General features: G+C 36.9%; 1 protein-coding gene across 1 annotated transcript; it reads left to right on the top strand.

Annotated features, from left to right (window-relative positions):
• The first annotated feature begins 1,858 nt into the window (after positions 1-1,858).
• Positions 1,859-10,852, top strand: LOC110099043 (F-box protein At-B). Its single transcript, XM_020826058.2, has 4 exons — positions 1,859-2,165; positions 3,811-4,016; positions 9,139-9,238; positions 9,319-10,852. The coding sequence occupies exons 1-4, from the start codon at positions 1,992-1,994 to the stop codon at positions 10,654-10,656; spliced, it is 1,818 nt and encodes a 605-aa protein (XP_020681717.1). The 5' UTR covers positions 1,859-1,991; the 3' UTR covers positions 10,657-10,852.
• The last annotated feature ends 1,844 nt before the right edge of the window (positions 10,853-12,696 follow it).

The following is a 12,696-nucleotide window of genomic DNA, read 5'->3' as shown; positions in this document are numbered from 1 at the left end:
GACAGTTAAACCCCCTAATATTCCATGAATCCATGCGAGGATAAGTCATTTATGCTTTGATTTGGAGTTGCCAGCTTTTTTGGCATTCTTGCTTCTGGTATTCTTTGTGCTCGGGATATCTTTGACAGAACTAGTACTAAAACAGGAATTGGAGGTAGTAGGACTATTTTCAGAAGGAAGGACAGAGGAAGCCTTTTGAGGTATCTGTGAAGATTGGTCAGCCAACAAAATAGTGGGATTAGGTGAAGAGGAGGTAGGTTGAGGAGGAGTGGTGGTGTTGGTCTGTAAGGGAGAATTGGTGGTGATTTTGTTTTGTGAGGGAGAATTGGGAAGATCCGTCTCAGGTTCAAGAGATTCGTCCGCATGAGCGGAAAGGAGGTCGAATTTATTGTTAATGGGGAGGAGGACAGGAGGTGGCAAAACCGGCTGGGATTGACCAATGGAAGGAGGGGGGATATCCACAAGCCCCAAGTCACCCGGGGGAGAATTAAGGTTTGGGATATGCAGAGAAGAACAGGAGGCATTGGTAGAAAGCACAGGAGGGTCAGGAGAAGTAGTAGATGGTGGAATTGGAGGTTTTTTAAGAATGGCTGTAGGTGGAGGCTGGGATTTTTTCGGATTTCTGCTTGAGCTACGGCCCCGAGCACGCTGGGTTTGGGTCGAAGGTGGCTGAGGGTTGGGGTTCTTGGAGCATTGTTCTGGGCTATGATAAATAGAACCACAAAAAGAGCAAGGGGATGGCTTCCAGTCATACAGAGAGTGGCATGATCTTACCATCAACAGAAATGAAAATTTCGTCAGGTAGAGGGTTAGAGAACGAAACCTGCACACAAACCCGGGCAAAAGTGAGGCGCGTTTTGGCCGCCGTGAGAGCATCCACCGCCAAAGGTATTCCAACACAGCTCGCAATTTTTGATATCCCTTCCGGGGTCCAACAAGAGAGTGGTAAATTTTTTATTTTTATCCAAAGAGGAATGGTAGCAAAATCTTCACGCATAGGAATGAAGTCCGGCGACCATTTTTGTAGAATGAATGGCTTCCCAAAGAAGAACCATGATCCACCCGACCAAGCCATATCATAATCTTCCGGTGAAGAAAACTTCAATAGAAAGAACCCATCATCAAGCGTTAAAAGAGAAAGCTCCCCTTTTAGTTTCCAAGTCCGCTTGATCACAGACAAAAGGGCTTTGTAGAAGGGTCTTCTGCCAATCGAATATCCGACAAGAGAGAGCGACCACTCCGGAGCTCCAGCATCAAACTGAGATTTAGTGAAATGAGCCGTAAAATTTTTTGTCGGGTGATGAGCTAAAGAGCTCGAGAAATCGTGGGAGACAGGGGATTGAGAAGAAAAAAGAAGCTTCCAGTGTAAAAGGTCTTTGGCAGAGGGTGCCAAAGAGGTGGTAGAGGAAGCCAAAGGAGGGAAGACGGCGGAGGAGGACATCTCGACGAGGCGTCCTCCTCAGGGCGGCGGAGAGAAAAAAAGCACGAGAGGAGAAAATCCTAGCAGAGCAAAATCGCACTAACTTTAACTGATCTCGCTGGAATGATGGGAAAGGAGGCAGAGCTCTAGACATATCCTTCAAAGATGGACAATCTTTGAAAAAAATGACAGACCAATCATTATTCAAAGCTGAAAAGAGACTGATGGAGAAGAGAGACTTTTCAAATTTCAAACCCTAACATTTTTTATATGCCACAATTTAAAAGTGAACGAAGGGACAAAGTGAATGGATAGAACAACGACAAACTTTTTTTTTTTAAGTTATCACAGAATCTGAATACATTATTCTGTGCAAAATCTGAATATATAATTGTGTTTAAATTATACTCACAGTTAGAACATAACTCTGCATCCAACTCCCCCATCAATAATTTCTCTCGAAACTGAACCGGATCATCGGGTCAGGAATTACTATTATTATTTTTTTAATTTCTAAGTCCGGACGGACCTGCGACTCGCAAACGAAGCCTCAGCGAGCAGATAACGATTGATGATGGCGCAGGTCGGTGGTGGCGATCTGGTTGAGAGGCTGCCGCACGCTCTATTGCTTGATATTCTTTCGATGCTCGACGTGGAATCTCTCTGTTCGGCTGCCCCTGTTTGTAGAGCCCTTCGCTCATCGGTTTCTCAAGTCCTCTCATCTCTCTCCACTCTTGACCTCTCCGTAAGCGACATCTCTCCTTTTCATCTTCAGTATTCGTGTGACTGTGTGAGGGATGAGGTGAAAGATTCCGATTGTTATGGTTGATGAAATTTTATGTTTTTTGACGTTTTAAGTCATCCTTTCTTACTTTTTTTGAAGAACTATTGTCTAAGTTTTCGAATTTCCTCCGAGATATCTTGCTTTTGAGTTATTCGGGCAGTTGTACCATATCTATGTTTTCTTGGAGCATTTATGCTTCTTTGGAGCACGTATGATTCTTCAGATGGGTGTGCTTTGAGCGCATTCTGGAATTAAATGAAAAATTGCCCTTGTATTTTTTGGGCATGCTATACTGGTGTTTTTTTGGCGCTGGAAGGTTCGTTCATTTGACCCGCGACTTTAAGATTTTTATGTTTTTTTTTTTTTTTGAAGTAATGTACACATTTTACTTTGCCTTGCTAGTATGGAAAACTGAGCTTGAACAGCTGCTTAGTTGATGCTGATTAGGGCACGTGATGTAGTGGATCGGTGGAAGAGGGATCCATCTGCTCAAAGGAACACCAAAAACAGGAAACAAAGCACAAGCTCAAAAACTTCAAAGGGATATCATATTCTTCATGGCTTCCCTCATTACAGAACAAGGAGATCCATGTCGGGAAGCAGCGAGGTGAAGTTGTGAATGGGGAAGCACAAGATATGGCAAAGGCGGGGAGGTTATGGAGGTCACATGAATGGAGGGATCGTGATTGGTTGGATGCACGGTGGCAGTTCATGTGTTGATGAAAGCTGTAGATATATGGTTCCATGACGGTGAGGGTCATGAAGAGGTTAATGTGGAGTTGGGGTTGGGTGAGTAAGGTAGGGGCTCTTGTAATGTGAGGTCTAGTTGTAGAGCATCCAGTGTGCGGGAGATGGAGGAGAAGTGCATTGGTGTTATTGTGAAATCAATAAGAAGTTAGGTTCTGATACCACTTGATATAATTAGGGCACAAGAAAAAGGGTTTGGGGAGTCAAATCACTGAGAAAACTTGCAATTTGCTTCAATTTTCATAATACCGCAGAACCCTTACATTGCTTTCTTTATTTATAAGAGGATTAACATGTGATAGAATTATAAAAGTATGTAAATTTTTGGTAAGTAATCTAAAGCACATTCCAAATATTAAACCAAAGATTTTTCATATAGGTCTTTTATAAATGATCCTCTAAATATTGTAGCATTCGATTACATCTTTATTACATAAATAATCTTAGCATGGTAGGGGTTTTGGGTGTTGAAATTATCTTTTCATCCATTATTGAGATGTATAAAAGTTGATAGCGTATAGAACTCGGGTAACAATGTATTAAATGCCATGCTGCTATGATATATTTCATTATTTTGAATTATTCACATGTTGAGTGCTATAAGAAGTATCATGTTCATTTGCTCTTTTTTTTTTTGGTGAAAAGAAGTTTAATTTTAAATTTCTACATCAAGCATACAATTTTGCAACTTAATGTATGTAGTTGGGTGTATCACTGTTAATGTACTTTGCTCTTTTTATCTGCATGCAGATTATTTTAAATTCATATTTTATCTGAGCATGAAAGCATGTTTCATTCTGAGGCACCTTATTAGACCTTGCTTATTTTTTAATATTGAGTTTAACCACGGATATTTCAGGGGTTTACTCCTACGACACAGATTCTAAACAGAGTTTTGAGTAATAGTTATGGTCTCCGAAGCCTAACTCTAAATTGTCACCAGCTTGATTATTCTTCAGTCAGCATTTTTACAAAACAACACCTAGAAGAACTTGTGTTACTGAAGGGCTTTCACTTCATCTCTTCTATATTTCGTCAAATTGGTCAAAGTTGCTTAAATTTGAGGTATGGAGACACTATCACTTCAAAGTTGACAACTTTATATTGATCCTTTGTTGAACTTTCGACATTTTTCTACTCCATATCAGGAGATCTGAGTTTAAGTGAGAGACATGTGCGGCAAGACATTTTATCATATAATATCCCTATTATGCAATCATTGCTAGCAAATTATTTATTTTCAAAGGCTACTATAGGAAGTGCTTTCAAAAATGGGTTCAAAGCTTGTTTTTTTGGATTTCTGTTCTGTTAGATATGCTTGATTGCTCGTTGCACTTATTCATGGTTTTATAGCAAGGCGATCCTTCATCTTATATTAGACACAGGAACATATACTTGTGATTAGTCATATTTCATATACTTGTGATTAGTCATATTTTTGGTGATTGAAGAAACAATGATGACACAATGGAGAAAAATGATTCATGTAGCCGACCTCACATAATGTCATAAAGGCTTGATGTTGTTGATGTTGAAGAAACAATGATGACAATTTTTATTCTTCATGATCATCTGGAAAGGTTTAGAAAACTGACTGTGTTGCGATGCTTTAATGTGTTAAATTATAGTGTATTTTATTTATTATCATAATCTTATATAAAAAACTTTTTGGAGTTTGCTTTAAGAATCATCATTTTTCATTTATTTTTGTTCATTTTTGTTGAGCATTGCATGAGGTGTTGAACATATTTTGAGGAAATACTCTGCACTATTTTATTCATGTTATCTTCAATCTACCTCTTTGTTTCCTAATACTTTGACATTAGTTTTTTTCTATTTTATTATTGCATTTTTTACCCTTCAATGTACATGTACAAATCACCTAATTATATTTTTCACTGGCTTATCTTCAGTAGATGTTGCTCCAATTTCTCCATTTGTCTATCATAATTGTTTATCATAATTTTATCGTACTTCCATCTTAACTCTCATTTCATACTAAGCTCAATTTAGGGTATCTTAGTTAAATACACATTAATTAAATGTATAATGTAACTAGAAAAATCATTTTGATTGGACCATGTTCAACTAACTTGATCTTGAACAAGTAATTTCCCAACAGATCATTCTCTTAAAGCTGGGCTTAAAAGCTCCATTTACAGTTTGGGAAAGTGATGAAAGTAAATGCTTATCCATCATGCTCCTGTAGCTAAAAGTAGAATAGTATGATAGAGGTTTGAATTTAACAAAATTTGGAAAGCATTTCAGCAAGGCGTGCCCAAGTTACTGTTAGCAAGCTTGGATGAATTCTTATAAATGTGGAAAGCCCTACAAATTCGGAATATGACTTGATTTTTCTTTTCAAGTTACATCTTGTGAGGGCCATAGTACTGATTAAAGACACGACCAATGGCAAATCCAACTAGTAAATATGGTCTCTTGATTGCTCTAGTTATTGGTGATTTTACTATTTTTCAAGAGGTTGCCAGTTCCTAAAAAGAAAATCTTTGAAGGAAAACTAAAGATAAGCAAGTCATAAGATCAAGCTCTTATTTTGTAATGCTAGATGTTGATAAAATTTTACATTTACTTTTTTCTCATTTTCATATTCAATAGCGTTATCCTAACTGTTAAGGATGTTGACCCAATTTCTTACATGCCTTTGAATTGCTCCAAAGTAGGTAGATTTTTGAAGAAAACTATAAAGAATATCTGGTACGTGTTTGAAGAATTCTTTAGCTTAGCTGGCATTAAAAAAAAAAAAGAAGGTTTTCTTCAAAAAATGGACTACATGCAAAAGGCTCTGTTTATGTACGATACGTTATCTCTTTTTGAATGATCATGGCTTATATGGTAATGGAGGAATCCTTTTTGGATGAAAAAAAAAAAAAAACATGAAAGCACTAATTAAGTGTTACATCTTATATTCCTACAAGTCAATTTGATACAAATATGGAAAATATATTAGTGAATACCAAGGTACATTGCTACCAAGTGTGCTAGATTTCACAAAAGAATGATAATGTAAATTAGGATAATTTTATTGAATTAAATTGAGTGGTTAAAATGAAAAATTTTCTAAGATTTCATGTGATATAAAAATATTATGTAGAAGGTAAATTTTATAAATGGCAGTATGGTTGGGTTATGTTCTATGATTTTGAGTATTGTTCTAGAAAAAAAAAATAACGAGCAAGGGCTTTGTGGTGTGAGCTTGAGTAATGGAGAGTAAGATGCATTAATAGCGTGGGTTGGTAGAATTAATTTATGGAATCTCAAGGAGAAAGCAGTAGACTAGAGGTTATGTGGTTGGAAATGGTAAAAAAGTTAGTTTAAATTAGAATTAGTCTTGCTTGTGACATTCTACAAGGATTAATATAGACAGTGGATTTATAAAGAAAATCTCAAAAAAGATGGATGATGACGATGATGATTCTTGAAAAGGGTTTAGAATTATAAGAACAAAGATTCAGTGTATAATGTTCAATATTATTAGGTATGATATAAATAATTATCAATCAATATTACTAGAATATATATATATATATATATATATATATATGCGAATGAGTATACATAGTAAGTTCATTTGGAGTATCACGACTTAATATATTGTTATGGAGACTTATATATAACAAAAAGTTATCCATATCAAAGTTATGGGTTGCAAAAATGATAATACTAAGTTTGTTACATGATGAAAGTAGGTATGTAGGATAGATTGGGGAATGATTTTATTGGAGAGATAATAGTAATATCATCATTAGAAGATGTTTAGTCGAGAATATCACTAGGATTCATTCTTAAATCATCTCTTGCCATTTAAGATGTGGCATGTGTCCTATAGCCAGCATTTTACCGTCAAATGACACCACATGTAAATGGTTATGATCGGGTGATTTTGCCGCCAAATGGTATCACTAAATTACGGTTAGGACCAGAGGCTATATGTTTCCAACGGCTTTAAATCCTTGAGTAATGAAGCAGTAAGGTATAATCGATAGGTTGCAAATTCCTTTGTTAGCTAAGATGGACTTAAATATGTCTTCTTAGACAAACATTTATCCCAAGTCTATATGGTACAATTGTATAAATCAATCCATGACTGTTGACAAAGATCATTCGGTCAGGTCGGATCGACTACGTCCTTTGATTAAGTAGACTAGGGATCATGATGACCCGGGACGATGAAACCATGATATCTTGATTGGGTTCATCATCATTCCCCCCACCCCCAAACCACTTTAAGTGATCAATGATAAAATTAATTTTCAATATCAAATTATGTTGCTACTATACGTTGGATACTAAGTATTTGTTCAACATCTAGCCTTAATCGAAAGTTCTCTCTCGTTATCGTAAAACCCAATCTGCCTTATAAAAATTTACCCCGAAACATAAACTCGTTAAAACTCTCCTCGACTGAAATAAAAAAAAAAAGGGGTCGCAGAGAGGCTGGGCGCGATTTTCGGAGCCCACAACTTGGTCTTTATTTTCTTGCGGTGATTCTTCTACTAGCTAAATAACTTAAAAGTTGAGACAATTTGATGCAATATGATTGAGCCCAAAACATTTGATAAGTTGGCTCTTATTAGTGATGGTACTTGCTTTTGTTGTTCTTAGTTGTGTGAGATTGTCAAACGGAACATTTTGGGGTGGGAAACAATTCATCCCTTCACAAGCTTCATTGTCAGTTTTGTATGGTAACCTATGGTTCTTGCACTCATCTCGGTGGAAAGCAATTGTTATATGGTTGTTTCTGCACCCTTGAGACTAGCTTGTCAACATTAAAAAAAAAATTTATAATATTGTTGCAATTACACCACTAAATGGAAGCATTCTTTTTTAATTTAGTGTAAAACTTAACTCACCTACCAATTATTGCTTCCTTATAATCAAAGATACACTAGAACACTTGTAATCGATCAATAAAATAATCTAGATTTAACCTGCCTTCAAAATTTGAAATATATTGCTTCCCCTGTGATCTTGATACCATTTTCTTGGAAATCTTATGTAAGATTCCTTTTTTTTTTAATGATTCTTGGAACACTTGATAGAAGGGTTCTCTATCTCCCACTTTTTCTTTCTTGTCATCAGAGTTGAGAGCATGCACCTCACGTTCCCACCTCTCACATACTGCAAGATGCAATTGATGCATTTCTCTTTCCAAGTTTGCTATGATGATTTCTTAGGCCGGACGGTTCTGATACCATTTTATATCCATATATTAACAAAGCACTTCCCAAATTCATGTTGTAAGCAGGGGCGGAGCCACGGTGGGGGCACTGGGGGCATGTGCCCCCACTGGCCCGCCATAAAGTGAAGAGAGCCACACAAATGGCTTGGTCAGCTGAACGGAAGGAAGAAGAACAGTGATAAAGGGGTTCGGCTTCCTGGACGGCAGCGGCAACTGTGCAGTGGTTGGCACCTAGACCTGCTTGGCGATGTGAGCATAGTAGGATGGTGATGAAGAAGACGTTGACTAATAGGAAGGAGAGCTGAAGTGTTTTGAGGAAAAGGGCATTGCAGAGGATGAGCATTTCACACTCATGATTAAAATTCTCTGCGCTCTCTGTCCTTCAATCTCACCTTTTGGCTGAGCTCATCTACACCGTCCAAGCCATCTTTCTTTAGGACTATTTTACTGATATATATACACGTGTAGTTGCTTTTAATGAATATATAGTACTGTTTAATGCTTATTCTACTTAGTTTCCTTTTCATTACCTTTGGCTTTATCAGCCTTCATCTATACAACTTGTAAGTCTAGATCTAATATACTTGATTTCTGACTAACATGACAAGTACTACGAGAGACTTGAACTAGAATTTAAAACAATTCAAGAACCTTCGCCAACCATAGCCTCTTGTGACTTGAATAGAAATTTTACACTTAAAAACCTAACTTAAGATCCCACCTTGCTATGAATTTCCTTTAATAAAGATGTTCTTGATCCCTTGATCCTTGATGTTCTAGTGAATCCGGTCCAATATTCACTTGCTATAAATTTCAATGTATTCTTTGTTCGGTACATCACATGCCTACTCCCTGACCGCCGACCATGATTAGGCTTTTGATGATTGTGAAGATTGTTTAGCTTAATGCAATCATCCATTCAATTTTCTTGCATCTACTGTGCGCGTACGGATGGATTCAGATATATTATCGTCTGCTTCATTTCAGAACACTAAGTTTGGAATTGGTATATGGTGATGAATCTGTCTTTGTTCGTAACTGCAACAAGTCCTTGGAAAATATGTTCAAGGGATGCCCGCACTTAGAGGTAAATTTCAGAAAATTCATTAGAACTGCTTCTATGAAATTATGATTTATTAATTTGTTTGCTTATGTTACTGTGTTCAGTCTCTAAGTATAAAGTTCTATACCCCATATAATCTCCATGGTCGATCTGACACCATCCAGCTTCTTCTTCCAAAAACTCTCAAAGCTTTGCTATTACAACCTGTCACTAACTGGGAAGCTACAACGCTCATTTTGATGAACCAACTTGGTTTTGTTGAAAATCTCCCTTTATCAATCGATGTTCAGCCTTCTTGTCTTATGCTGCAGTCACTGACTCTTGTTCTGGATGTTATTACTGATGAACTTGTTGCAGCCATCACAAATTATCTGCATTATTTGACTGTTCTGTGTCTGGAAGACAATCCATTAGAAAAACTATCACCGTATAATGACTTTTCAAATGCTGGGCTTCAGTTACTAAGCTCCAGAAAAAATCTGAGACGTCTCTCTCTCTCAAGGAGCCGACCAAATGTTTTCGGGAGAGTAACTGATATTGGTATTCTAGTCCTGACCGAGGGATTGAGAGGACTTGAATCAATAAGGCTGGAAGGATTCTCCAAAGTGACAGATGCTGGTTATATATCCATTCTACAGTCCTTCAAAAACCTGAAAAGGTTTGAAGTCATCAACGGCTATTTATTGTCGGATTTGGCTTTTCATGATCTTTCCTTTTTATCAGGCTCTCTTGTTGAGGTAGTGTTGATATCCTGCCATCTTCTAACCAGCGAAACTGCAGAATCTTTATCATTGTGCAAGAACTTGGAGTTGCTGGACCTTGGGGGTTGCAAAAGCATTGCTGATCGTGGGTTGAATTCAATTTCAATTCTTCGTAAGCTCACTTCCCTTGATCTCAGTGGAGCTGATATTACTGATAGTGGTTTGTCAGCCCTCGGCCTCGGTCGATCTCCAATTGTTACTTTGTGTCTTCGCGGCTGCAGAAGGGTTGGCGACCGAGGCTTCAAAAAGCTTTTTAAAAAGGGTAGTGTTATCACTGAAACTCTGTCGAAGCTTGACTTGGGTTACTTGCCTGGTGTATCAGATGAAACAGTAGCTCGGATTGTGAAGATGTGCAGGGAAATTACAAATCTCTGCATCAGGAGCTGTTTCTTTGTTACTGATGCATCTATCAGAGCTCTTGGCTTGATGCCAGATATAGAAGGCAGAAGAAGATCAATCAAAAGACTTGATATTTATGGATGCAGTCGATTGTCAAGTGATTCAATTGAGCTTTTTTCCCATCCCTACTTTCAGGGCCTTCGATGGCTTGGCTTTGGGAAAACCAAGTTGCATGCACAGGAAGGAGTAAGAATGATGGAGCTTTTGAGTAAAAGAAGATGTATGAGCACTTGTTCTTATGGTTGTGAAATGGACTGTAAAGATGGTTGGTTTCTTCATTAAGGATCTGATACTAATGGAGAGAGACTTCCATTCGATGGCTTGACTTTGGAAAGAGGAAGTGTGACAATAGATTAGTCACTTTTATAAATTGTATTTTAGATCATTCTCACAATCTTTTGGTTTCTTCTGTAATATTTTGTTCAAATTCTATTTCTGTATTGTTTTATCTATTTGCACTAAAAGGTTCTAAAACAAATTTTCAAGCATTCTCAAAATTTCAAAACTCGAATCCAATTTTTGCAGCAAGATTATAGCCCATCTTATTAACTTTTGTGTACAATAATGATATATCACATTTTAGGCCATCATAAATATATAAATTATTGTTCAGATTAAGACCATCTCAAGCATATTTTATCCATCTGGTTAAGAGTATATTTTTCTTGAGGGAAAATATATTATTATGGATAAATTTTTTACGTAGTGCAGATACTCTAAAAAATTTTATATAAATGTACTAATTTTGTCTCTGTAGCATCTTCTCTACTTGACCAAAATATGAAAAAAAAAAGGTGATGATTAGCATAGCATTTGAATTGTCTATGTATACCCATATCTGTGTAGTACTCATAAATATCTCGCTTCAGAATGTTGTTGCTAATTTTTCACAAAATTTCTATAATTCCTAAAATATTAATTCAATTATTCGTAATTAATTGAATTCATCAATTAATTTTATGGAATATAATTTTATTAAGTTTAGGGTTTAGGGTTGAGTTTACTGCTCTTGTTAAGTATGCTTCTCACTTGATCTCCATTGCTAAAGAAAAGTTCTATAAGTTTCTACAATGGTTGAACAAGGAGATGTGATATATCCATTAGCGCCTTAGTGGATTCAAATATTTTATGAGTTAGTGGATTGAGCCAAATTAATAGAGATTGATTTGACAGTACCCACATTTAGAGCTCCATGTACAATGTCAGTAGGAGGACTAGAGATGAAATAAGTATGGACAGCGAAATGCTAGTAATAAGAAAAATAGATGCAATGATTCGAGGGAATCGATAACATCTACTGGAAGCTACAGTGCCTGTATTCATTATGGAAAGAGGCATGAAGGTCAGTGCTATCTTATGACAGGGCAATCTTTTTGATGTAGACAGTTGATTGTGCACAGATAGGAAGAACTAATTTAAGAGCAAGATAGTCGAGGAAGATTGAAGGGCAGGGGACTATATGAGCAATACTATATAGTGCTAGTTGTAGTGTTTGATCTTTGATTAATATATTGAGGATGTACTCTAGGTTTTTGACTCATGCTACGACCATTTGGAGGACGAACTATAAGAGAAGTTGTGTATGGTTTAGAAGGACACATGACAAGAAGTTGAGCAAGAGAATGACAACTTTCACACTGGGAATGCCTCCATTAGTATTGAATATTCAGGTTCATAATTTTCCCCGATAGAGAAATAGGAATCCCATCCGAATATGATGTTTTATTCATGACCTAAATACATACACGCACATATGTGAGGCAAGATTTATTTGTTATGAGAGCATCAACATGAAGGGGACTTCCAATTTTACTTGCAATCCTAAAAATTCCTTCTAAGGATCAACAACAAAAGGGGAGATCATGAATTTTCAACCATTTGGGAACGAATATGAAATCATCGCATTTGGACTGAAAATGAGGGTTCCACCTTTGGAGGGTAAATAACTTACCAAGGAAAAACCAGACACCCCTAGACCATGTCATATCAAATTTTTCGGCGTGGAAAACTTGAGTAGGAAAAAATAAACACTAAAGGACAAGAGTAGCTAGAAGGACTTCATAGTAAGGCCTACGCCCAATCAAATAGGCAACCAATGAAAGGTTCTAATATTCTGAAACAACATAAACTTCTTTCTGAGAAAATAAGATAACCTCCTGATGAGAAGGGAAGGAGGAAAGGGGAAGGTCATTTGCGAAAGAAATTCAAGAGTAAAGGAGACATTTTCAGTTAAAAGAAGAGAAATTAGGTCACGAAGTATTCGGGGCTGAGTTTGAAAGAATGGGAAATTCATAGTTACGAAGGATCCATGGGATAGTAAAG

This window comes from Dendrobium catenatum, unplaced genomic scaffold, assembly GCF_001605985.2.
Source record: "Dendrobium catenatum unplaced genomic scaffold, ASM160598v2 fragScaff_scaffold_1632, whole genome shotgun sequence".
NCBI lineage: Eukaryota > Viridiplantae > Streptophyta > Magnoliopsida > Asparagales > Orchidaceae > Dendrobium > Dendrobium catenatum.
The sequence above is the reverse complement of the archived record's forward strand: the minus strand, read 5'-3'. Positions and strand labels throughout refer to the sequence as shown.

Coding starts and splice junctions, on each gene's coding strand:
- LOC110099043 (XM_020826058.2), top strand. CDS start 1,992: ATGATGGCGCAGGTCGGTGGTGGCGATCTGGTTGAGAGGCTGCCGCAC. Junction 4,017..9,138: donor CAAAGTTGCTTAAATTTGAG/GTATGGAGACAC, acceptor GCTTCATTTCAG/AACACTAAGTTTGGAATTGG. Junction 9,239..9,318: donor AGGGATGCCCGCACTTAGAG/GTAAATTTCAGA, acceptor TACTGTGTTCAG/TCTCTAAGTATAAAGTTCTA.